Source organism: Scyliorhinus torazame, chromosome 16 (genome assembly GCF_047496885.1).
Source record: "Scyliorhinus torazame isolate Kashiwa2021f chromosome 16, sScyTor2.1, whole genome shotgun sequence".
Lineage (NCBI taxonomy): Eukaryota > Metazoa > Chordata > Chondrichthyes > Carcharhiniformes > Scyliorhinidae > Scyliorhinus > Scyliorhinus torazame.
This window is the reverse complement of record NC_092722.1, coordinates 151,816,595-151,843,835: the sequence shown is the minus strand read 5'-3', so window position 1 is coordinate 151,843,835 and position 27,241 is coordinate 151,816,595. Positions and strand designations below refer to the sequence as shown.

Genomic DNA, 27,241 nt, shown 5'->3' with positions numbered 1-27,241 from the left:
TGTGTAACCTAGAACAACCTAGGGCAACACGGTAGCACAGGTGGCTAGCACTGTGGCTTCACAGCGCCAGGGTCCCAGGTTCGATTCCCCGCTGGGACACTGTCTGTGCGGAGTCTGCACATTCTCCCCCGTGTCTGCGTGGGTTTCCTCTGGGTGCTCCAGTTTCCTCCCACAGTCCAAAGACGTGCAGACTAGGTGGATTGGCCATGATAAATTGCCTTTGCCCAAAAAGGGTTAGGAGGGGTTTGGGGAATAGGTTGGAAGTGAGGGCTTAAGTGGGTCGGTCCAGACTTGATGGGCCGAATGGCCCCTCCTTCTGCACTGTATGTTCTAATAAATGCAGGTATTAAATAGTGTAGGTTGAGAAAAAAGAATTCCTTTTGTCTGCATAAATTTTCTGTTTTATTACTCTTCAGTGTTAAAAGAATGTCAACTTCATATACAATATTATAATTTGGCAAATAAAAATAATCTTTTATGGAATTAACAGTCTGACACAGACTTTGTTATAAATGGTTTTGACTCTAAAATCTAGTCAGTTAATTTTTGCACGTGCCTTGTAGCATTAAGCATAAAAAGCAGGCTATTTATGCATTTGCAATCCAAAACAGCCTCTGTCATATGTGTAAAAATGTTAGAAACATATTTAGTTCTTGTCCAGCATTGAATAATGAACATCGCAGATGTCAAACCATTGATCTGATATCTTTCTCTTGGGCATTAGCCCATTCAGTGGCAATAATGGGTTCTTCTTTTTATCCCAATCATTGACCACTTTCCAAAAGAAATTATTTTTGAAGAAAAAAATAGATTGGTAGTGATATGAGTAGTATACAACATTTAGATTTTCAATGGGATGATCATTCTGTACCACTGGTGGAAATACATCTATAATTCTTTTCGGGTGTCCGTTAATCTGATTTGTGTTCACATTGAAAATGACCACCTATAAAGAAAATGAATGTAGAGAGACAAAAGGATGTGACCATTTCAGATATTTAACAGCATCACTTTTTGTTTCCATTGAATTCAATAATCCATGTACCATAACAAGATGAAAATAAATTGGAACAGCTTATAGAGTCTCTTCCCCTCAAAGCCCCTGATAACCATTACCAGAGTTACTATTGCATTCAAATAAAGTTACCATCAAATCTTAAAATACAGTCTCCTTTATTTTGACACTTAATTGTTGACTACATTACTAATACACAAACTTAAGGTAATTTTAAAAATTCTGTTCTAATAAAATGAGTAGACTTAAAGTTTATAATGAGAAATCGTCACTTGAGGTGGTTTTCTTTCTGTTTTTAAGATGTGGGAGCCGCTGGAACAGCCAGCATTTATTGCCCATGAGAAATTGCAGATAAGATAGTAATTCAATAATGTGCTAATTCACTACGAGTAGATTTTTGTAGTAATAAGTGCATGCAACCACACTGGACTAACAGACGTTGAACTTTAAACTTATCCAATCAAGCAACTGCATTAATATTGATTTGCCATCTGTAATCAAGGCATTTGAGGTTTTAGTGAACAAGAGTCCTTCAACCAATGAGATTTACATAGGAAAGAAACAAGAACGAAAGAGCACAAGGTAAATTATACTCAACTTGGGTAGTAGGCACAAAGCATGATTGAACAAAGAACAAAAAAAGAAAAAAGCAAGACATTTTAAGACCTCAGAACAACTTACTACCTGAAATTTTAATTGTTCCCTTTCTGGGCCAAAGAGGCTGACTAACATTGCAGGAAAATAAATATTGAAATGGCCATTCAACTGTTAAACGCCAGTTAAAGTGTATTTAATTTAGTGAGTGTTTTCCCAAGAAAGCATTAATTATATTTAGCTCCCCTGATGGGATGGAGAGCAACCTCTCCACCCTGTGCCCTGGCGTGGCGGGGGGGACCTGTTGGAATTCTTGACTCTTGAGAAGGTTAAGTTTGAACTTAAGGGAAGGATGGAGGGGTTCTACAATTCATGGGCATTATTCATTATGCACTTTCAAGAACTGGATAACATCGAACATTGGTTGGGGGAGGGGGACTGTGTGTGTTAATGGTGACTATGGGTGATTCCTGATTCCTTTGTGTCATTTGTTTATGTGAACATGCGGGCTAATGTTTGGTGGGAGGATGGGATCGTTGTTATTGTTATGGGGATTGACATTCGTTACTGATTATTGTTGGTGGATGTAAATGTGGGAGAAAATGTGAAAAAGAATAAAAATATTTTTTTAAAAATTATATTTAGCTCTGTCCTCCTAAAATCTCAGGATGCTGTAGAACACGAGGAGGCCATTCGCCCATCATGCCTGTTCCAGATCTTTGGTAAACCTATCCAAATAATTCCACATTCTTGCCTTTCCCCACAGCCCTTAGTCTTACAGGGCCAAAGAAAATATGTGCCCAGAGCAGGTGTGCTGCTGTCAGAAAGTAAAATTGAGAAAAACTGAAACATGTAAAGAAAATCGTAACAAAGGTTATGGCTAAAATTACTACATGTAGTGTTCAACATGGAGGATTGTGAAGTGCCTAATAGAAAGATGAAGTATTATTCCTCAATCGCACCTGCTCAAATGTACTACATTTCTAACTCTCCCATTTCAGATGAACCCTTGCCATTCCTGAACTGATTGAGTGGACATAATGGAAACCTGCTGAGGTGTGATACATTTTCCCCTTAATGAAGTTCTCGCAACCTGGCTACATCTTCCACAGCTTGCCTCCTGAAAGTCATCACAGTAGTGTAGTGTCACTTATCTCCAGATCATACCTTGGCTTGACCCCCTACTCCTCTGGTAATTTATCCTCCTTTGAACATCGCATCTTGTTCCACCCCTTTGACTTATCATTCTTGGTGATATCAAGCTCCATCTCGACTCATCATGTTTTCTCTCCTCTGAGTTCACAGCCTTCTTATCCTCTCTAAATTTCTCCACATTCATAGGCACCTCTTGACTGCCATCTCATATGATCTTGCTCATTTCATCGTATCAATTAAAGGGTATTTCTGATTACTCCTGATATTATTTGCAACCCACATCTTTCCCCCCACCATGCCCCAACTCTTACCACCTCCTGGATCCATGCTTGAAAAATCGAACTCCCGATTCACTTGCAAGTGCACTTTCAAATTCACAACTACCTATTTTTTGACCGGCCATTTGCCACAGTATTTTTACAGCTATTGAATTACTCAACTCCATCCTTGACGTCCTAGTCATACCCAGAAAATTATTCTCTCTTACCTCAGCTGTTTTCCCCAGTACAATCATCATTTCTTTCCTTTAGTTCAAGGGAAGCAGGCTTAAAGGATAGGGTGGACAACTAGTTTGGCTAACCACCTCCAAATCTGACTGGACCACTTAAAAAAATGTTCATGAGGTTCATTCTGAAATGCAAACGGTAACTCCTGCTTCTTTACTGCAAACTGCCTTTTTCAACTTCCCTTCCGAGTCCTTCTGCCTTCATCTCTAAGAACAAGGACCTCATGGACTTCTTTGTCACTAAGAATGAGACTATCTGATCAACTACCTCTTGTATTCCTCCCTTCCACTAATCCATCTGCTCTATTGTCACCTGTATCTCTCTCCTGTATTCCTTCATATCCTCTCTGAGCTCATCTTGAGACCAACATTGTGTTCCTTCAGTCTTATTCCCATTAAGCTGCTGCTCACCCAGTTTCTACTGTGCCCCATGTTAATCAATATTGTAAATGGTTCTCTTTTTCTTTAGACATTGGCCTTCTTTTAAATCAGCTGTCATCACACTTCTCCTCAAAAGCGAAGCCCTGACCTCATCATCTTTGTAAACTATCCAAGTCCTTGAACATGTTGCCTCCCAAATTCATTCCCATCTGTCCTGCCACAGTACTGAAATACCTCTTTTAAAGTCATAAATGGCACCTCAGATATTTTTTCCTTCTCGCCATGTCTGCACCCTTTAACCAGGTTAACTACACCATCCTCCCCCAACTGCTCTCTAGTCGACCAGCTGAATGGGACTGCTCTTGTTTGGTCCCATTCTTACCAACCTAATCATAGCCAGAGAATCACTTGCAATGCCTTATATTTCAGCTCCTGTATTATTACGTCTGTCTCCCACCGACCTATTTCTCATCTACATACCACCCCTTGGTGACATCATGAGAAGGCACAGTTTTTCCCCATGTACACTGACGACACCCAGGTCTATCTCACCACCTCTCTTCACTCTTCCACTGTTGCTAAATTATCAGTTTATCCAACATTCAGTATTGAATGAGCAGAAATTTCCTCTAATTAAACATTTGGAAGTATTCGATTTTGGTCCCCACTCCAAATACCGTTCCATGCCACTGACTTCATTCCTCTCTCTGGCAACAGTCGGATTAAGCCAGTCTGTTCGCAACATCAGTGTCACATCTGACCCTGAGATGAGCTTCTGACTTCATTTATGCCATCATTAAGACTGCACATTTCCACTTTCATACCATTTCCACATCTCAGCTCATAAGCTGTTGAACTCTCATTCGTACCTCTGTTACCTCCAGACTTGACTATTCCAACGCACGCATGTCTGATCTACATTGTACTTTCCATAAACCTGAAGTCATCCAAAGGTCTGCTGCCTATGTATTAACTCACAGTAAATCCTGTTCCCCTATCACCACTGAGTTCACTTGGTTACATTGGCTCTCAGAAAGCAATATCTTGATTATAAAATTCTCATCCCCATTTTCAAATCCTTCCCATGATCTGTCTGTCACTCTCTTTGCATTCTCCAGCCCCACAACTCTCCGATATTTCCGCTCTTCTCATTCTGGACTCCTGGGAATCCCTGGTTTTAATTGCTCCATTATTGGTGGCGATATCTTCAGTTGCCTAGACCCCAAGCACTGAAATACCCTCCTTATACCTCCACTACCATAGTTTCCTCCTTAAAATCCACTCCTATGGCCAGGTTTTTGGTCATCTGACCTAATAGTTCCTTGTATGCCTCTGCATCTTATTTTGTTTTATAATGCTCTTGTGAAGATGGGATATTTCATTATGTTAAAGGCATGAGATAAATACAGGTTATTATTGAAGTCAAGCATCCTATGTTTTTTTTTCAGTCTTAATTTATCCTGCCACTTTCACGGCCCATCCCAGCTCCAAGTCTCTATTTCTGGATCCCTTATAAAATTGTACCATTTAGTAATATTTTGTCTCTTCATTTTGCCAACAAAAACGTATAGCTTCACACATTGTGTTAAATTTCACTGGCTATGCGCTCACCCCTTTTGTCAATCTATTTCCTCCTGAAGTCTTACTATCCTTACATTTCTGAGTTTCATTTCATTTATGGATTTTAAAATGATGCCTTTGATAATGCAACCCAGATCATTTAATAATCTTTATTAGTGTCACAAGTAGGCTTACGTTAACACTGCAATGAAGTTGCTGTGAAAATCCCCGAGTCGCCACACCATGGCGCCTGTCCAGGTACACTGAGGGGGAATTCAGAATGTCCAATTCACCTAACAAACACATCTTTCGGTACTTGGAGAAAACTTTAGCATCTGGAAAAGAACAGTGATCCTAATTACCAACCCTTGGGGGACACAACTATATATCTCCAGTCTGAAAAACAAATGTTCACACTATATCTGTCCCTCAACAAATTTTGTATTTGTGCTGCAATGTACTTGTAAATCCCATTGACTTTAATTTTGCTAACAAATTGGTTGTGTGATATAAATGATTTTTCAATATCCATATACCCATCAATCACATTACAGCACCCTCATTAACAATAACAAATCCCTGTTGACTTTCATTCATGTTTCATTGAATGGTTATAATCATGGGAGAATTTGGTCGATCATGTCTATGCCGGCTCTCTGCAAGAGCAACACAACTAGACCCCCAAACTTTCCTCATAGCCCTGCAAATTCTTTCTCTTCAAGTGTTTATCCAATTGCCTTTTGAAAGCGACAATTGAATCTGCTTCACTACATTCTCAAGGTCCTAACTTCTCACTGCATGAAAGGGGTTTTCCACGTTTTGCCATTAGTTCGTCTGTTGTTCACCTATCTGCATCCTCTGGTTCTTGATCCTTTCACCAAATTGGAACAGTTCCTATGTGTTCCACTTAGACCCTTCTTGATGCTGAATACCTCAAAAGAATCTCCTTTTAACCAATCACTGCACTTTGAGAACAACCCCATCTTTTCCAATCTAATCACATACCTGAAGCATCGCATCCCATGAACCATTGTCATAAATCTTTCATGCATCCCTTGCAATGCATTTGCATTCTTCCAATGTTTTATGCATTATTATAGTCTCTCAACATTTCTCTGCCACCAGTCAAGGAATTGTTATCCCCAACTGATCTGGCTTGCAAGTCTAGTCCAACACTATGACCGGATTTTCCAGCACCACCCACCGCCGGAATCTTCCTGTTCATCTAATAGTCAGCAGGCTTTTGGCTAGCCCGTAACTGGAAAATGCTGCCCTATGAAACCTATTTAGAAATTAATGAAAATGCCTTGTTTTTAGTTGGCCACTTCCCAAGAACAAAGTAAAACTTACGTTTGAACCTTTGAAGAAATATATGTTTTGGTCTCTGTTATGATAGAAAGCTGTATCAATTGGACCCTGAACACCTGGAAAACCTTCAGAAATTAACTTGGGATATTTGTCTCCCTCTGCGTCCTCTGTGTATGTTTGATCATTTTCATTGTCATATCTCCAAAACTGAGTACCTACAAAGAAGACAAGTTCACAATGAAAATAACATTCTACTAATTAATTGCATTTAAATTTGTTGAACATTAAATCACCTTTGAAGAAATAGATGACATCTAATGTCCAGGTCCATATATGTACAAAAGCATCAATGCTACCACTTGGGATTCCTTGCCATCCAACTGATATTGAAATAGGATCTCCATAGCGTGTTCGATTGTTACGATTTTCATAAAGCCAGTACAATTCATTTCTGAAGAAATATGTGATAAATTGAATCACTGCCTCCCCATATTGGTTTTTCTCCCTATGAATCCAGTCAAATACTGTGTCAAAAGGGCTTTCGCATACACCTAAAAAGAATAATCAAAGTCAATCCATTGCTATTTTTTAAAAAACAGTTCAGTTATATGATTATATACATTGGGCAGCACTGTAGCATTGTGGATAGCACAATTGCTTCACAGCTCCAGGGTCCCATGTTCGACTCTGGCTTGGGTCACTGTCTGTGCGGAGTCTGCATATCCTCCCCGTATGTGCGTGGGTTTCCTCCGGGTGCTCCGGTTTCCTCCCACAGTCCAAAGATGTGCAGGTTAGGTGGATTGGCCATGATAAATTGCCCTTAGTGTCCAAAATTGCCCTTAGTGTTGGGTGTGATTACTGGGTAATGGGGATAGGGTGGAGGTGTTGACCTTGGGTAGGGTGCTCTTTCAAAGAGCAGGTGCAGACTCGATGGGCCGAATGGCCTCCTTCTACACTGTAAATTCTATGATTATAAGTCTTTGAACTTCAAAATATGGCAAGTAGGTCACGTATTCATAAGATTTCTTTTTTTTGCATCCTCTCCAAAAGTCTTCACATGCTTTTGCAAAAGAAAAGTCTGCATTTTGATAGCTTTTAAAGATTTTTTAAAATTTCACTTCTATTCCTTTCCCAAATTCTAGGTTGCTTGTTACCAGATATTGTCCCTTGGTTCATTATTTTAGACCATGAATTGATTTCATTGTCATGAGTATGGCTGTGTAGAATTAAATAAGATTTAAAATTGATTCAACAGCTCTATGTCAGCATTTATGCTTCACATTTGGTCAAAGGGAGATTGCATTCACAAAGATGGAATGTACCTTCTAATTCAGCATTATAAAACCATTTAGTTCATGACTACCTTCAATTTGCATAATTACATCTATGTTGTCAGACTTATTTAACGTTTTTGTAGATAAGCCAGAGCTTCCTCCAGTTGAGGATTGGGAATACTGAATCCACTTCATTTAACCCCTCCCAAAAATATTGTACCCCTCTCTTTCCCATCTCCCAGTTGCTCATGCCCAATGCAATTGATAGTGCACATCTGACTTCTGTTTGCTGCGCCTGGCTGACTTGTACTGCGTGGTCCCTTTAAAATTGATGTTTGGCTGTGTCTATTCCCTGCATATCTGCACATTGGTGCAGCTTGCAGGGAGCATTGGTAGAATCCTGAGCTTGACTGCGAACTCCAGTCTATCATTCACTGAGACTGCCTACTTCCATTCTGACAAAATAGCTGACCTATGTAACAGCCTCCCCGAACAGGCGCCGGAATGTGGCGACTAGGGGCTTTTCACAGTAACTTTATTTGAAGCCTACTTGTGACAATAAGCAATTTTCATTTCATTTTTTTCATTTTTCTATGTCCCATCCCACTCTCTCCTAACCTTACCCACATTTGATTTCCTCAAATGCCCTCATTAGCAGTTTCTTTTGCTTCTCTGAAAACTCCCAACTCATCCAAAATAATGTTGCCTGTCCTGCGCTTGATACTGCTGATCACTCATGTTTGTGTTGATCATCACTGGATCCCTGTTGTCCATCCCTACTTGCCCTTGTACTCAGTGGCTTACTAGGCCATTCCACAAGGCAGTTGCTGTGGGTGTGAAGTCAATGTAGGCCAAATGAGGTAAGGATAACATTTCTTTCCCCAAGAGCAAGATGGGTTTTTACAACAAGCAAAAGTCTGACAGTTTTAAATTCCAGATTTTATTAACTGAATTTAAATTCCACCAGTTCTGTGGTGGGATTTAAACCCATGTCCCCAGAGCCTGGGCCTCTGGCTCACTAGTCCAGTGGCATTACCACTACACCATTTCCTTGGTCAGCTTTGTGAGACTTTCCTTTTAGCTAAATGATTTGAATTAAGACAGGTTCTGGAGATTTGGGGGCCATGCATATGGGTTACACACAAGAGTAGATCTAGGTTAGAGGCCCGGAAGAATATGTGGAGTCATGGGACAAGTGCCACTGGGGGCACCGCGGTTTAGGTCACTTGGCTGGACAGCTGGTTCGTAATGCAGAGCGAGGCCAGCAACACGGGATCAATTCCTATACCAGCTGAGGTTATTCATTGGCCCGCCTTCCCAACCATGCCCCTTGCCTGAAGTGTGGTGATCCTCAGGTTAAATCATCACCAGTCAGCTCTCCCTCTTAAAGGGAAAGGGTCATCTGGGACTATGGCGACTTTACCGTACCTACCACTTGTTCAGTGACTGCTGATCTGTTACATATGTTTAAAGGAGCGGTGAGTCAATTTCTGGCTGGAGGAGAAATCACTGTTCAAAGGTAAATGAGATACTAAGCAATATAAATTGTGGTCTGGATTAATGATCCCCTTTGTGTTAGAGAGGAGTTTCCCACATTTGTCTCTATAAATTGACCTTGGGCTTTTCTAATTTTTGGGGGTCTTTCTGAGGAGGTTACTTGATTGTGACCGATGTTGTGAATCATGATGCTAATGATTTTGTAACTCTGGGCAGGCTGGATGAATCAACTATTTTTTATCCTGACCGTCATTTTTGCATGTTTGCATCTTCCTTCCTTCACCCCATTATTGGCTGTATATCCTTCAGCTGCCTAGACTTACCTCTGTGCATTGCCCTCACTTTCTAATTTAAGATCCTGCATAATACCCATCTCTTTGAACAAACATTTGGTGACTCCACATAATATCACCTCATTCAACTTGGCGTCTGTTTTTTCCTAATGTTGGGGGGGGGGGGAGCATTTTATTTCTTCATTAAAGTTCTTTTTTAATGCATTTTGTTGTGATGGTAGAAAAATAAATATCCTATTTTTAAAATTCTAATGCTCTGTTGACTTGCCCCTCAGTTTCTAATTGTAGAAATAGCCTGTCTATCTGCTCGTCCCCAAAGTCAGACCTTTCAGTGTCAATCAGACCAAAGATATAACTCTGTACAAGTATTTTATTATACAGAGTTCTGCTTTCCCGAACTAGATGGTGGAGAGTAGAAGTTTCCATGATGTTTGGCCCATCACTTTAAAAAAGGGCATCAATGCCATATGCAACTGCAATATTACTGTATCTTATCATTCACTCCTTACTGGTCACTGACTGTGTTAACAGGGCATGTTGCATTTATTCACTGTATAAGGAAAACATCTTGGATTGTTTTAATTATCTGTAACACAATCCGATTTTGCTAGAATTTAAATTTCAATGTTTTGTTCTTACCATAGAGTTGTTGAATAGCTTTCCTGTCAAGCCAATCCAGCTCAGACATTGAATCTTCTGGAATGTAGCTGGGCTGCATTACTGAACCATGTCTGTAGATATGAGGCAAACCCAGTACGTGACCTAGTTCGTGGACAGCCACCTATATAGTTTGACAGATTGAAATATTCTCATGAAGTAAAGTGAGCTGCTTTTATAAATTCACTGGTGCTTTAAAATCCAGAATATGTGTAGGTGCAATACCTGATATGGTACCTCACCAGGAAAGTCCTTGATCTGTTCTGTTAACTGATTCAAATACCTGACCGTGGAGCCATCCTGGAGGAAGTGGAAAATTCAGTTTCCACTCATTGACTGATGGTAAATATGACTGAATGTTGAATAAGGACCGGATCTGGCTTGACTGTAATGCTCTCTACTATCAACCTGTTGAAAATAACTTTCTAGATTCATTTCATAGAATTATACAAACTTAGCACCGAAGGTGGAAAATGAAAATTGCTTATTGTCACAAGTAGGCTTCAAATGAAGTTACTGTGAAAAGCCCCTAGTCGCCACATTCCGGCGCCTGTTCGGGGAGGCTGTTACGGGCATTGAACCGTGCTGCTGGTCTGCCTTGGTCTGCTTTCAAAGCCAGCGATTTAGCCCTGTGCTAAACAGCCCCTAATGAAAATTGCTTATTGTCACCAGTAGGCTTCAAATGAAGTTACTGTGAAAAGCCCCTAGTCGTCACATTCCGGCGCCTGTTCGGGGAGGCTGGTACGGGAATTGGGTACAGGTGGTATTTCAATCCAACATGGCTCTTTGAAAGGGACATCATGCTTGATTTCACAATTTTGTTTTTGTCTAAAAATCCTGCAAAGTTCCTCATCCTCAAGTACCTGTCTAGCTTATTTTCACAATTATTTAAAGAATCCGCTTATCCCACATTTTCAAGTCATGTATGCCAGTCCCAATCATTTTTGTTTCTCATCCTTTGCCTATAATGTTAAACCTATGACCTCTAGTTATTGACCCATGTGTGAGAGACCAGCTTTCCTCTGTCTACTCTATCAAATCCTCTTGAAAACTTCTATTAGGTCACCACTTCAATTTTTCTGCTACAAGAACTGTCCTAACTTTTCCAACCTCTCATAGTTGAAGGAAATCTCATCTATCGCCTTTCTAAAGCTTTTATATCTTGCTGAGTGTGATACTCCAGCTGCAGAAAGCTGAATGAATAATTTATAAAGTTCTAGCCTGATCTCATTGCTGATCTGTTGCATATATTTATACTCCCAAATAATGTATATGCTTTTTCAGTCACCTTATCAACTGGCCCGGCCACCTTCAGGGATTTGTGTATATGAGCAGCAAGTCTCTACAATAAACTTCTAAAAATACTGCCATTTATACTATATTTTCTTTCCATATTAGCCCACCCAAAGTTCATCACTTCACATTTCTCTGCATTGTACTCCATCCATCATGCAACTGCCTATTTCACCATCTTGTTTGTTATCCTCACCACTACTTATTGCATTGCCAAATATTCTATGACATGGAAACTTAATGATACTGCTCCCTCTATACCTGAGCCTAGATCATTTTTAAAAATTGAAAGATGTAGTACCCAAAACTGGCCTGCAGGGAACATCACTGCAAACCACCTCCCAATCTAAAAAAAAACATTCATCCACCATTTGTTTCCAGACACTGACCAATTCCATATCGATACCACCATTTCTTTCCTTAAATCCATGGGCATCCATCTTCTTAACATGTGGCACTTTGTTGAATACCTTCCAAAAGTCCATGTAGACATCTACTGTGCTACCTTGATCAAGCTTACTTTATCAAAGAATTCAATCAAGTCAGACAGATACAACTTGTCTTTAACAGACCTCTATAAATCCATGCCCTTCTAAATGAAAGTACGTGGGATAGTATAATTAGTAAAGATGAAATCATTCCAATAATGAGAGAATATTGGCTCATAAAATTAAAATGTGGAATCAGTTTGTGTGGAGCTAAGAAGCGACTAATGGAAAATATTTGTGGGAGTACTGGTAAGGTTGGGGATGGATTAACAGGAAATCAGAAATTTATGTAACGAGTGCAACAGTAGTCATGGGTGACTTTAATCTACATATAAACTGGGGAAACCAAATTGGCAATAACACTGACACTGGAATGTGTGAAATTGTTTTTAGATGAGTACATTGAGAAATCATCGCGGAAGCAGGCAATCTCAGATTTTGTACTGTGCAATGAGAAGGAGTTAATTAATAATCTTGTGCATGTTCCTTTCGGGAAGAGTGACCACAACATGATAGAATTCTTCATTAGGATGGAAAGTGATGGAGCCTAATCCGAAACTAAGGTCTAAAATCTAACAAAGGAAAGTACAAAGGTATGAGGGGTGAGTTGGCTACAATAAATCAGGGAACTTCATTAAAAGGCATGATGGTGGATAGGCAATGGCTGATAATTAAGGAATTAATGCATGCATTGTAACAGTTATAGATTCCTTTCTGGTACAAAAACATAATGGGAAAAGCTGTTGATACAATTTATTTGGTCGCCTAAAAGAGGAACCATAGCTAACAAAAGAAATTAAGGATAGTAAAATCATGTAAGGGGTCATCAACAGCACTTAGCATTAACCCGTTCACTAACATTTTGGGTTCCGTCAGGGGCACTCTGGTCTCAACCTCATTACAGCCATGGTTCAAATATGGACCAAAGAGCTGAATTCCAGAGGTGAGGTGACGGTGACTGTTGTTTTGACACAGTTTAACCAAGTGTGGCACAAAGGAGCCCAAAGAATACGAGTCAATGGGAGAAAACCTTGTGCTGGTTAGAGCCGTAACTGGCACAAAGGAAGATGGTTGTGGTGGTTGGAGATCAATCATCTCAGTTAAACACTTTCAGTTCCTCAGGGTACTGTCCTCGGCCCAACCATCTTCAACTGCTACATCAATCACCTTCCTTCCATAGTACCATCACAAGTGGTGATGACTGCACAATGTTCATGACTCCTTGGGTACTGAACCAATCCATATCCAAATGCAATGAGACTTAGATAATATCCAGGCTTGGTCTGACAAGTAGCAAGTAATATTTGTGCCACATACGTGGCAGGCAATGACCATCTCCAACAAAAGAGATACTATTTATCCCCTTGACATTACTGTTCAGGCTACTAGACTAGAAGGGCTTGAGATTCATAAGGAGGAGGTGTTAGCAATTCTGGAAAGTGTGAAAATAGATAAGTCCCCTGGGCCGGATGGGATTTATCCTAGGATTCTCTGGGAAGCTAGGGAGGAGATTGCTGAGCCTTTGGCTTTGATCTTTAAGTCATCTTTGTCTACAGGAATAGTGCCAAAAGACTGGAGGATAGCAAATGTTGTCCCCTTGTTCAAGAAGGGGAGTAGAGACAACCACGGTAACTATAGACCAGTGAGCCTTACCTCTGTTGTGGGCAAAATCTTGGAAAGGTTTATAAGAGATAGGATGTATAATCATCTGGAAAGGAATAATTTGATTAGAGATAGTCAACACGGTTTTGTGAAGGGTAGGTCGTGCCTCACAAACCTTATTGAGTTCTTTGAGAAGGTGACCAAACAGGTGGATGAGGGTAAAACAGTTGATGTGTATATGGATTTCAGTAAAGCGTTTGATAAAGTTCCCCACGGTAGGCTACTGCAGAGAATACGGAGGCATGGCATTCAGGGTGATTTAGCAGTTTGGATCAAAAATTGGCTAGCTGGAAGAAGACAAAGGGTGGTGGTTGATGGGAAATGTTCAGACTGGAGTCCAGTTACTAGTGGTGTACCACAAGGATCTGTTTTGGGGCCACTGCTGTTTGTCATTTTTATAAATGACCTGGAGGAGGGCGTAGAAGGATGGGTGAGTAAATTTGCAGATGACACTAAAGTTGGTGGAGTTGTGGACAGTGCGGAAGGATGTTACAGAGGGACATAGATAAGCTGCAGCACTGGGCTGAGAGATGGCAAATGGAGTTTAATGCAGAAAAGTGTGAGGTGATTCATTTTGGAAGGAATAACAGGAAGACCGAGTACTGGGCTAATGGTAAGATTCTTGGCAGTGTGAATGAGCAGAGAGATCTCGGTGTCTATGTACATAGATCCCTGAAAGTTGCCACCCAGGTTGAGAGGGTTGTTCAGAAGGCGTACTCTGTGTTAGCCTTTATTGGTAGAGGGATTGAGTTTCGGAGCCATGAGGTCATGTTGCAGCTGTACAAAACTGTGGTGCAGCCGCATTTGGAGTATTGTGTGCAATTCTGGTCGCCGCAATATAGGAAGGATGTGGAAGCATTGGAAAGGGTGCAGAGGAGATTTACCAGAATGTTGCCTGGTATGGAGGGAAGATCTTATGAGGAAAGGCTGAGGGACTTGAGGCTGTTTTCGTTAGAGAGAAGGTTAAGAGGTGACTTAATTGAGGCATACAAGATGATCAGAGGATTGGATAGGGTGGACAGTGAGAGCCTTTTTCCTCAGATGGTGATGTCTAGCACGAGGGGACATAGCTTTAAATTGAGGGGAGATAGATATAGGACAGATGTCAGAGGTAGGTTCTTTACTCAGAGAGTAGTAAGGGTGTGGAATGCCCTGTCTGCAACATAGTGGACTCGCCAACACTAAGGGCATTCAAATGGTCATTGGATAGACATATGGACAATAAGAGAATAGTGTAGATGGGCTTTCGAGTGGTTTCACAGGTCGGCGCAACATCGAGGGCCGAAGGGCCTGTACTGCGCTGTAATGTTCTATGTTGTTGAATCTCCCACTATCAACATGCTGGGGGTTACCATTGATCAGATACTGAACCAGACTAACCATATAAATATTATGGTAACAGGACAGAGACTAGGCGTCCTGCAACACATTACTGACCTCCGGACTCCTCAAAGCCTGTGCATCATTTACAAAGTACAAGTCAGGAATGTGATGGAATACCTCCACTTTCCTGGATGAGTGCAGCTCCAACAACACTCCAGAAGCTCCACACTATCCAGAACAAAGCAGCCTGCTTGGTTAGCACCTCTTTCACAAACATTTACTCCCTCCACCTCTGCCAAACAATGGAAGGCGTGTGTACCATTTCCAAGATACACTGCAGGAATTCACCAAAGTTCCTGAAGCAGCATCTTCCAAACCCAAGGCTGCTATCATCTAGAAGGGCAAGGGTAGCAGACACACGGAACAACCTCACCACCTGGAAGCTACCCACCATCCTGACTTGGAAATATATCGCTGTTTCTTCACTTGTTGGTCAAAATCCTGGAACGATCTCCCTAACAGCACTCTGGATGTACCTACACCACAATGACTGCAGTGGTTCAGGAAGGCAGCTTATATGGATTGAGCATTGGTTCGCAGGCAGGAAACAGTGTATGAATAAATTAGTATTTTTCAGAATGGCAGGCAGTGACCCGTGGGCCACTGCAGGGATCAGTGCTTGGGCCCTAGCTATTCACAATATATATCAATGATTTGGATAAGGGAACCAAATGTAATAAATCCAAGTTTGCTAACAACACAAAACTAGATGAGAATGTGAATGGTGGGGAGAATGTTAAGAGATTTCAAGGTAATTTAGACAAATTGAGTGAACGGGAAAATACATGGCAGGTGCAGCATAATGTGGAGATAAGAAAAATACAATGGTAGAGAATTAGTTTAAATAGTGATATATTGGGAAATGTTGATGTAAAAAGTGACCTGGGTATCCTTGTAAAGCAGCCACTGAAAGCATGCAAACAGTTGCCATTGGGTAGGCAAATGGTATGTTGGTCTTTATTACAAGAGGACTTGATTACAGGGCCTTGGTGAGACCACACCTGGCATATTGCATGCAGGCTTGCAGATATACTTGCCTTAGGGGAATGCAGTGAAGTTTCACCGGACTGATTCCTGGCATGGCAGGATTCTCATATGAGGAGAGATTGGGTTGACTGGACCTGCGTTCACTGAAACTAGAATAATGAGGATATCTAACTGAAATATATAACATTCTGACAAGGCTGGACAGACAGGATGCAAGAACGTTGTTTGCTCCATTTGGGGTGGGGGGGGGGGGGGGGGAGAGAGAGAGAGAGAAAGAGTCCAGACCAAGAGGTCAGTCTCAGGATATGGATAGGCCATTTAGGACTGAGATCAGGAGAAATTTCTTCACTCAGGGTGGTGAATGTATGAAATTCTCTACCACTGAAGGTGTGGAGGCCAAGTACTGAATATATTTAAGAAGGAAATAGATTTCTGGACACACAAGGTGTTGAGATAGATGATTGGTCAGGTTCATATTAAATGGCAGAGCAGGTTCGAGGGACCAAATAGCCTACTCCTCACATTTTCTATGCTTTTATGTCCCTGATGGTGGATTCCAACAACTTACCAGCCACCTATGTTAGCATAGCTGATTAGCTCAATATTTCGAGTTCTATAAAGAAAAAACCCCAGCAATGTAACTCATCTTAATAAAGGGAACTATGAGGATATGAGGCGTGAATTGGCCTTGATAGATTGGGGAGAGTTACTTAAAAGGGATGACAGTGGATAGACAATGGCAAACATTCAAGGAACGCATGGAGGAACTACAACAACTGTTCATTACTGTCTGGCACAAAAGCAAAGGGGGTAAGAGGGCCAATCCATGGCTTACAAAGGAAATTAGAAATAGTATCCGATCCAAGGAAGCATACAGATTGGCCAAGAAAAATAATAGGTCTGAGGACTGGGAGCAGTTTAGAATTCAGCAAAGAAGGACGAAGGGATTGATGAAGAAGGGGAAAGTACAGTACGAAAGGAAGCTTGCAGGAAACATAAAAACTGACACAAAGAGTTTCTACAGATATGTGAAGAGAAAGAGATTGGTAAAGAAAAATGTAGGCCCACTGCAGACAGAAACAGGGGAATGCATAATAAGGGACAAAGAAATGGCTGAGTAATTAAATACATACTTTGGTTCTGTATTCACAAATGAGGACACAAATCAGATCCCAGAAATGTCGGAGAATGAAAGGTTTAGTGAGAGGGAAGAACTGAGGGAGATCAACATTAGTAGAGAAATGATGCTGGGAAAACTGATGGGATTGAAGACGGATAAATCCCCAGGGCCTGAGAATCTGCATCCCAGAGTGCTTAAGGAGGTGGCTCTGGAAATACTGGATGCATTGGTGGTCATCTTCCGGGATTCTATCGACTCTGGAACTGTCCCTGCAGATTGGAGGGTAGCTCACGTCACTCCGATATTCAAAAAGGGAGGTAGAGAGAAAGCAGGGAATTATAGACCAGTAAGCCTAAAATCGGTAGTGGGGAAAATGCTTGAATCCATTATCAAGGACTTTATAGCGGAACATTTAGAAAGCAGTGGCAGGATCAGTCAGAGTCAGCATGGATTTATGAAGGGAAAATTATGCTTGACAAATGTGTTGGAATTCTTTGAAGAGGTAACCAGTACAGTTGACAAGGGCAAGCCAGTCGATGTGGTACATTTGGACTTTCAGAAGGCGCTTGATAAAGTCCCGCATAAGTGATTATTGTGCAAAATTAAAGCGCATGGGATTGGAGAAAATGTATTGAGGTGGATAGAAAACTGGTTGGCAGAGAGGAACCAAAGAGTAGGGATTAATGGGTCCTTTTCAAATTGGCGGGCAGTAACCAGTGGGGTACCACAGGGATCGGTGCTGGGACCCCAGCTATTCATTATATTAATGATTTGGATGAGGGAATAAAATGTAATATCTCAAAGTTTGCAGATGATACCAAATTAGGTGGGACGGTGAATTGTGACGAGGATGCAGAGATCCTACAGCAAGATCTGGACAGGTTGGGCGAGTGGGCAAACCAATGGCAGATGCAGTATAATTTGGAAAAGTGTGAGGTTATTAATTTTGGAAGCAAAAACAGGAAGGCAGATTACTACCTGAATGGTTGTAAATTGGGAGAGGGGAGTGTGCAGCGGGATCTAGGTGTCTTTGTGCACTATTCGCTGCAGGTAAGCATGCAGGTGCAGCAGGCAGTAAAGAAGGCTAATGGTATGTTGGCCTTCATTGCAAGAGGTTTCGAGTATAGAAGCAGGGTTGTGTTGCTGCAATTGTACAGGGCCTTGGTGAGGCCACGCTTGGAGTAGTGTATGCAGATTTGGTCTCCTTCTCTGAGGAAGGATGTTCTTGCTCTCGAGGGAGTGCAGCGAAGGTTTACCAGGCTGATTCCAGGGATGGCGGGACTGTCATATGAGGAGAGATTGACTAGGTTGGGATTGTTCTCGCTGGAGTTCAGAAGAATGAGGGGGGATCTCATAGAGACTTATAAAATTCTAACAGGACTAGACATGGTAGATGCAGGGAAGATGTTACCAATGATAGGTGTGTCCAGAACTAGGGGTCACAGCCTGAGGATTCAGGGTAAACCATTTCATAATAATAAGAACATAAGAACTAGGAACAGGAGTAGGCCATCTGGCCCCTCGAGCCTGCTCCGCCATTCAATGAGATCATGGCTGATCTTTGTGGACTCAGCTCCACTCTCCAGCCCGTACACCATATCCCCGAATCCCTTTATTCTTTAGAAAGGTATCGATCTTTTTCTTAAAAACGTTTAAAGAAGGAGCCCCAACTGCTTCACTGGGCAAGGAATTCCAGAGATTCACAACCCTTTGGGTGAAGAAGTTCCTCCTAAACTCGGTCCTAAATCTACTTCCCCTTATTTTGAGGCTATGCCCCCTAGTTCTGCTTTCCCCGACCAGTGGAAACAACCTGCCCGCATCTATCCTATCTATTCCCTTCATAATTTTATATGTTTCAATAAGATCCCCCCCGCATCCTTCTAAACTCCAATGAGTACAGTCCCAGTCTACTCAACCTCTCATCATAATCTAATCCCCTCAACTCTGGGATCAACCTAGTGAATCTCCTCTGCACTCCCTCCAGTGCCAATATGTCCTTTCTCAGGTAAGGAGACCAAAACTGAACACAATACTCCAGATGTGGCCTCACCAACACCTTATACAATTGCAGCATAACCTCCCTAGTCTTGAACTCCATCCCTCTAGCAATGAAAGACAAAACTCGATTAGCCTTCTTAATCACTTGTTGCACCTGCACACCAACTTTTTGCGACTCGTGCACCAGCACACCCAGGTCCCTCTGCACAGCAGCATGTTTTAACATCTTACCGTTTAAATAATAATCCATTCTGCTGTTATTCCTCCCAAAATGGATAGCCTCACACTTGGCAACATTGAATTCCATCTGCCAGACCCTTGCCCATTAACCTAACCTATCCAAATCCTTCTGCAGACTTCCGGTATCCTCTGCACTTTTTGCTTTACCACTCATCTTAGTGTCGTCTGCAAACTTTGCCACATTGCACTTGGTCCCCAACTCCAAATCATCTATGTAAATTGTGAACAACTGCGGGCCCAACACTGATCCTTGAGGGACCCCACTAGTTACAGGTTGCCAACCAGAGAAACACCCATTTATCCCCACTCTCTGCTTTCTGTTAGTTAACCAATCCTCTACCCATACTACCACTTTACCCTCAATGCCATGCATCTTTAGTTTATGCAGCAACCTTTTGTGTGGCACTTTGACAAAAGCTTTCTGGAAATCCAGATATACCACATCCATTGGCTCCCGGTTATCTACTGCACTGGTAACGTCCTCAAAAAATTCTACCAAATTAGTCAGACACGACTTATCCTTTATGAACCCATGCTGCGTCTGCCCAATGGGACAATTTCCCTCCAGGTGCCCCGCTATTTCCTCCTTAATGATAGATTCCAGCATTTTCCCTACAACCGAAGTTAAGCTTACCGGCCTATAATTACCCGCTTTCTGCCGACCTCCTTTTTTAAACAGTGGTGTCACGTTTGCTACTTTCCAATCCTCTGGGACCACCCCAGAATTTTGATAAATTATCACTAGTGCGTTTACAATTTCCCTAGCCATCTCTTTTAACACTCTGGGATGCATCCCATCAGGGCCAGGAAACTTGTCTACCTTTAGCCCCATTAGCTTGCCCAATACTGCCTCCTTAGTGATTACAATCATCTCAATTAATTGCTCAGTTAATTTGGAATTACCCTTCTGCTAATTTTAGCAACAAGAAATAGAAAGCAAAAGGAAGAAATGTGAGATTTAAAGATGCCAGTGTAGATTCTTACTTTTAGCAGACTAATTCCATTTCCATTGCTCGGGGTGGTAAAATGGTCATCATCATCAAAATGAATGTCACCTAATTGCCAAGCATGAGCAAACTCATGTCCATTGCCATCAAATGTTCGAGTGCAGCCCATGTGTCGACCTAGAGCAAAAATGACTATATTTAGCACAGCATGTTAGTTCATGTAATAATTTATACAGCAATTGATTTACATAAAACAAGTTATATTTTTGTATGGCAAAATATCAAACTTGCATCTTTGTTGATCAAAATCTCCATTTTATTGACACATTAAAAGCTACAATATTTCATGTTCTGCTCTGAATTAAGTTCTGAATAGTCTGTATTTATGAATCATGACATGCATCTGTACATTACCTGTCCCAAAGCCAAGTTTGATGTCAACCATTGATGCAGGAGATTGAATATTCTCTTCAAACTCTAAAGGAATGACTTCACTCCACATCCTAAAAGCCATTCTCAGCACATGTTTTTGGTCTTCAATCGAGAGCTGGTTGCTATAACCTTCTCCCATTAGGCGCCACGTAAGCTTCGGTTTGAAAAAGGCCATTTTTGGTAACTTATTAACCAAGTCAGGGTTAGCAGACACTTGTCCTCGGGGAGTAAACAATAACTGCAAAAAGCGCTTCTTGCGACTATTGGAACTTACAGTTACATTGGTACCACCGTTGTTATCAGCTGTTGTTCTGTGGAAATCAGATGTCTGGTTGGCAATATCACTGGTCCCATTATACATCAAAGTACCTTCCGACAGAACTTTATCTGGGACTCCACATCGCGGCTTGTTCATAGCTCCTTTAGTGGCTGTGTCTAGTTCTCCTGTCACAGGTATGCCATTGGCTTTCTGGAACTGTTTTAACGCCTCTATATAGACTACGCTTCTAGTGGGCACAGCCTGAGGTTGCCTTGGTTTGGAATCCGAGGACGCTTCTCTGATAAGTTGCAGCAAGTCTTTAGGAGCTCGATAATCATCTTCAATGTTCTCCACTTTCTGGTGCTGGATTTTCGTCCAGTTTATTTGTTCTGTCCATCCATATTTAGACAGGTATTGCTTTAAAAAAAATGATTCCCCAGATTTAAGAAATATTAAATGCCGAAGTTTAACAGATAAACTTGCAGATAAAACACAAACAGAAAATGGTGGAAATACTCAGATGGTCAGGCATAATCTGTGCAGAGAAACATTTTCAGATGGATGACCCTTTCTCATAAAATTCACAGAATACTGCTACATAACTGCATTCTTACACCATTTTCTTTTTTTAAAATAAAAATTTAGAGTCCAATTTTTTTTTCCAATTAAGTGGCAATTTTTAGCCTTCCCAATCCACCTACCCTGCAAATCTTTGGGCTGTGGGGGTGAGACCCATGCAAACACAGGGAGAATGTGCAAACTCCACATGGACAGTGACCCAGGGTCGGGATAGAATCCGGGTCCTCAGTGCAATGAGGCAGCAGTGCTAACCACTTACACCATTTCCTATAGGTGGATTGACTCAAGTTACGATACTTCATCACCTTTTGGCCGGAAAATGGATCGGAGCTCCATACGCCTGACCCAAAACTGCAGCCCTGTCCTACATGTTGACAGGGATAGGACAGATTTGCAGATCTGTATTCTCCAAGTGAGGAAACACTCTCTCCACCAGATGAGGAACAGATCAGCCATGATAGAATAGCAGAACAGGCTCGATGGGCCGAATTGCCTAATTCTGCTCCTATATCTTATGAACTTATAATACATTTAAGTGCATGAATAATAAAGCCATAAGACAACTTTAACACGAGGAGTGCCTTCTTACCTCAGCTGCTGTCTGCTCAAGGATGGGACGTGCCCAACGCTGTGAGGACGAGGCGATGTCCGAGTGGTCGCGGTGGTGAAAGAGTTTCTCGCAATCCACCCAGATAAGGGTGGTGACATAGAACAGAGTGAGATGGAAAGCGAGCCGCATGCTGATGCCTTTCTGCACGGTCAGACCGGCGGTCCCAGATCTTTGCTTTATATACCCAGACTGTCTCAACCCACATTCAACAAACTTCAAATGATCTCTTCAAAGTGTGGCAATCCCGCTCAGCAGAGGACATCAACCCTCTGGAGTTCTGGCCTTATTTATTAACAGACCAACGTGATATTTACAGGAAAATAATTTCGGACAAAGGACACAGAGGCGCAGTGTTTGTGCACTTTTTGCTTTGACATGTTGAGATTTGTAACCAGGCTGAGATCAATCCCTTCAACACATATTTAAGTTATGTAAATGTTATACCGTTTGCACCTTGGTGGTTCTGATGTGTGAAACTTCGACTCCACGATGTTTAAAAAATATTTTAAACGGCCTCGTTAAACAAAAGTAATTCCAATTGCCCCGTTCGACTTTCGCTGGCAATCGTGGGTAAATAGAATTTGAAGTAATTAAGTAGAATTTTCACTTCGCCTTTCAGTGAGACAGCCAAGAAAAGGGGCTGGAAAATAGCAGACCGGAAGGAATAGCTTTTTTCAGTAAAGAGTTACTGGCAGCTGAATAAAGCGAGGAAATATTTCAGGATGTTGATAAAAGCAAACTGCAATTTCTGAGTGTTGACTGCTATTTAAAGGTTACATTATTCAGATGTCTGCCAAAGTGTGAATTAATCCAATTTCACTCTTCACCTTCAGTCAAAATCGCTGGCAAGATTGTAATTCTCCTTTGGGGCCAGCTGAGTTGTGGCACCAAGGCGACACGCCAGGGGTTTCCAATCAAAATTCTACATCCTTGAAAAATAAGAGAAAGGGAAGATTATGGGATTGGAATTGCCAATGAGGTACATCGTTGCTGTAAGTAAAGAGAACAGAAAAGATGGAAAAGAGGTGTGAGCATGGAAACGTTATTATCTTAAATGTTTTAAACGGCACGGGGCAGTGGTTAGCACTGCTGCCTCACGGCGCCAAGGACCCGGGTTCGATCTCGGCCCTGGGTCACTGTCTGTGTGGAGTTTGCACATTCTCCCCTTGTCTGCGTGGGTCTCACCCCCACAACCCAAAGATGTGCAGATTCGGTGGATTGGCCACACTAAATAATAATAATAATCTTTTTAATATTAATCTTTATTGTCACAAGTAGGCTTACATTAACACTGCAATGGAGTTACTGTGAAAAACCCTTAGTCGCTGTACTCCGGCACCTGTTCGGGTACATGGAGGGAGAATTCAGAATGCCCTAATTACCTAACAGCATGTCTTTAGGCTTACGGGAGGAAACCGGAGCACCCGGAGGAAACCCACGCAGACACGGTGAAAACAGACAGTGACCAACTGGGAATCGAACCTGGGAGCCTGGCGCTGTGAAGCCGCCCCTTAATTGGAAAAAATAATTCGGTACTCTAAATCTATTTTTAAAATGCACTGTTGTGGCGTTGTGTTTGTAGCGATATTCTGCAGTGAGAAGGTGTGGCGCAGTGCCTTTTCCTTGTTGGATATATGGACTGTTGAGTAGTTTGTTGTCATCTTTTTGTATGAATGTACTTTTAAAAATAGAAACATTTTATTAAATTATCAGATATAAACAGTAATGGACAAATAGGAAAAGATATACACTTAATATATATTACATAAACAAAACAAATCAAGAGCAAGAAGGTAATTAATGAGTGCAATGGAACAAGGAGCCTCTATTACTTTAACCCCATCCCCCCCCCCCCCCATCTCAACCCCCCGTAACCCTCGAACGTGTTCAGGTTTTAAAAGAAATAGATAAATGACCGCCAGCTCTGGTGAGGATCTCCTCACCAAGCCTCTGATAGTATACTTGATCTTTTCCAGATGCAAGATTGCTATCATATCTTCCGCCCATGCGAATGCCTTGGGTGGTGAGGCAGATCTCCAGCTGAGTAATATTCACCTCCTGGCTATTAAGGAAGCAAAAGCAAGAACATCCACCCTCATTCCTGAGTAGAATGACGGGGAGTCTGATACCCCAAATATTATCTGCAAAATCTTGGAAATTGTGTTGAAAAAGGAAACCCAGTATCCAGCAAGACCAAAACACATGCGCGCTATTAGCCGGTGTAAGTTAATAGTGGTCACACTTGACCTCCACGTCACGAAAGAATCCACTCATCCTTGCCTTTGCCCCAATGAGTCCAATGAAGCACTTTGAACTGAACCAAACTTAGTCTGGCACAGAATAAAGTGGAATTCACCCGCTGGAGAGATTCCCCCCAAACCTCCTCAGTAGGCACAGAGGGGGATGTTCACCAGGGAATTTATAAAGTTGGGGTTGACACAATTGGAGCATGAATATTCACCAAAATAACCGGAGTGTTCTTCAGTGAACCACAGACAATAATGGTAACGCCCATTGGGGTCATCCATAATCCGGGAGGGAGTAAATTGTATTTTTTTGTGGATTAGTACTGTCGTGCCTCTAGCCCTACCATTAAAATTGAGTGAAAGAGTTGTCCCACCCAATTTTTGCATAGCCTTGTCTGACATGAAGCAAGATGGTGCCGGAGCATCCCGACTCTCTGCGAGCTTTCTCACACAGATCCTTTCCTACATCTCCTATAACTGGAGTAATCTCTTAAAATTTAATTCTAACACTAACACTATCATTATCCTTTCTCTTTGATGTTCCCTTGTAGGTTTGAAGATACTGATTAGTACTACACTCCTGTATGCTTCACCCGATGCTGTGACTATGTATATACATTGTGTATTTTATGTTTGCCCTGTATATTTTCTTTTCATGTATGGAATGATCTGTCTGAACTGTATGCAAAACAATACTTTTCATTGTACCTCGGTACACGTGACAATAAATAGATCCAATCCTTCACCTGTAATTGGGTCTCCTGTAAGAACACAACTCCCGGATGTAGATCCTTCAAATTGCAAAGATCCTTGCCCGCTTCACTGGTCCATTCAAACCCCTCATGTTCAAGGTTATAAGGCAGAAAGTGGCACCACTACAGCCTCTCCCACCAGGGAAAGCCATTACATCTGTTGGTCAACAAGCAAGAAATCCTGTAAAGCCACAGTGAAGAGATCCCACCAGGAGAGCAGTCTGGTCTGGTCCACAAACATCCAACAATAACCTTCTCCCTTCCCCCACCCACCCCAACCCAACAATCCCACCAAAAACATCAAATTTGTACAAAACCTGAACTCTTTAACACTATAATCTAAGCTCCCCCTCACAGGATGTTTGTGAGTGGTAGCCACAGTATACCCACTTTTGTGATTTCCCTTCACACAACCCATCTCTGGCTATTGCTGAGAACCTCTCCATCCGACCCTATATTAAAAATTGAGAAAAATCATTAACAAGATTTTTAAAATGTCAGTTGTAACAACCCAGTGACAACGGCAGCACAGTAAGAGAAATATATACAACACTAGCATAAAAAAACACTTCAACAGTAATAACTTTTTTGTATAAACCACTCATGAAGAAAAATTACTTACCTTCTGAACATACAGCCACTTGACTCTTACACAAAAACAGAGACAGGTTTACACAGAGTTCAAACCAAGTTTTTTAACAAAAATGTTTGCATTATCCATGGAGTCAAAGAAGTGATCATTTCCCTCGACAGAAACTCAAATATGGGCCAGGTATAGTAGCCCAAACCGGATACCCTCTTTGAACAGAGCAGATTTCGCCGCTTTGAATGCTGCCCTTTTTTTTAGTCAACTCTGCCCTAAGGTCACTGTAAAACCAGATCGAGTGATCTTCCCCTTTAAAGTCCCGGTGCTCCCTGTCCCACCACAAGATCTTCTTTTCCTTAAAATTATGGAACCTTATGATTGCTTGTCTGGGTTCCTCTGCACGAGGTTTTGGTCGCAGCGCACGATGAGCACGATCTAATTCCTGGGAGGATTCGAGAACCCTCTCGCCCACCATTTTGGACAGCATATTGACTGAATTCTGTGGGGGTGTTTTCTTCCATCCCTCCTGGTAAACCCATGAGGCAGATGTTTTGTCTTTGAGACCTGTTTTCCAGGTCACATATTTTATTTCTAAAATACATGTTCAATTCTAGGACCGAAGACAATTTTTTTTTTCGAGCACCGTGATGTGCGTCGGAGGCCTCCTCCATATTTCTGACCGTGTCGCTCCATGCCTCCATAATTTTGTTCATCCCTTCCAATCGACATGATATTTGGATTAGGGACTCACCTACTAACCTTTTCACTTTTCTGGCCAGATCCCATTGATATTTTTCAGTTCAGCCGCCACAATGCGGCTGATACCCTCGGCTGATGGCCACGCGGTCACCTGGGGGAGGGGACGCTTGCTGCTGCCATTTTGTCCCCCGCCAATTCCAGGGAAGCTTCCGAATCTGAGGAACACACTCGGCTCCCCACTCTCCTATTCTTGTTTGCTGTACTGTTACCCCAGCAATCTTTTAACTTTTTATAGTTGGCGCTGCCGTTATCGTGCTACATGGGTCAAAAGCATCTCCCGGTGGGTTCTCTCCCCTCAGATCTGCCACCTGAAGAGTTTACGAAGGTACTGTCGATCATTTAATTAACAAAATATTCTCAAGTGGCATCTTTTGGATACACGTGCCATGTCTCAAACGATGATGCATCAAATTTGAATCAAACTTTGAAGCCTGACGTTTGCCTGAACTCTAGAAGCGTCAGCACCATAGAGACAGCAGCGAACAACCAAGCATTCAAGAGCTGAGATTCAGCACTGAAAATATTGTTATGGGCCAGGGTTTAAAAAACACCACAGTGTATTATGGAGTTCACCTGACCTATAACTCTTCATTGATTTTGGTACGATGAGCACAAGAGCCTGCCTTTCAGGTGTTATTCAACAGAGTTTTTAGGCGCTTTC

At 41.8% G+C, this 27,241-nt stretch overlaps 1 protein-coding gene across 2 annotated transcripts; it reads right to left on the bottom strand.

Moving 5' to 3' along the window:
• Positions 1-71: 71 nt before the first annotated feature.
• On the bottom strand, positions 72-25,386 carry mmp21 (matrix metallopeptidase 21). 2 transcript variants are annotated; one of them, XM_072479225.1, is made up of 8 exons: positions 25,230-25,386; positions 22,217-23,166; positions 20,772-21,465; positions 20,395-20,534; positions 10,222-10,363; positions 6,812-7,069; positions 6,561-6,733; positions 72-946 (listed from the first exon to the last, which is right to left on the bottom strand). In XM_072479225.1, exons 2-8 carry the CDS (start codon positions 22,364-22,366, stop codon positions 647-649), a joined length of 1,857 nt encoding a protein of 618 aa, XP_072335326.1. In that variant the 5' UTR covers positions 22,367-23,166; positions 25,230-25,386; the 3' UTR covers positions 72-646. The 2 variants fall into 2 exon arrangements, with proteins under 2 accessions (XP_072335326.1, XP_072335327.1); XM_072479226.1 differs by lacking the exon at positions 25,230-25,386 and having other exon boundaries at positions 22,217-23,172.
• Between the last annotated feature and the right edge of the window lie 1,855 nt (positions 25,387-27,241).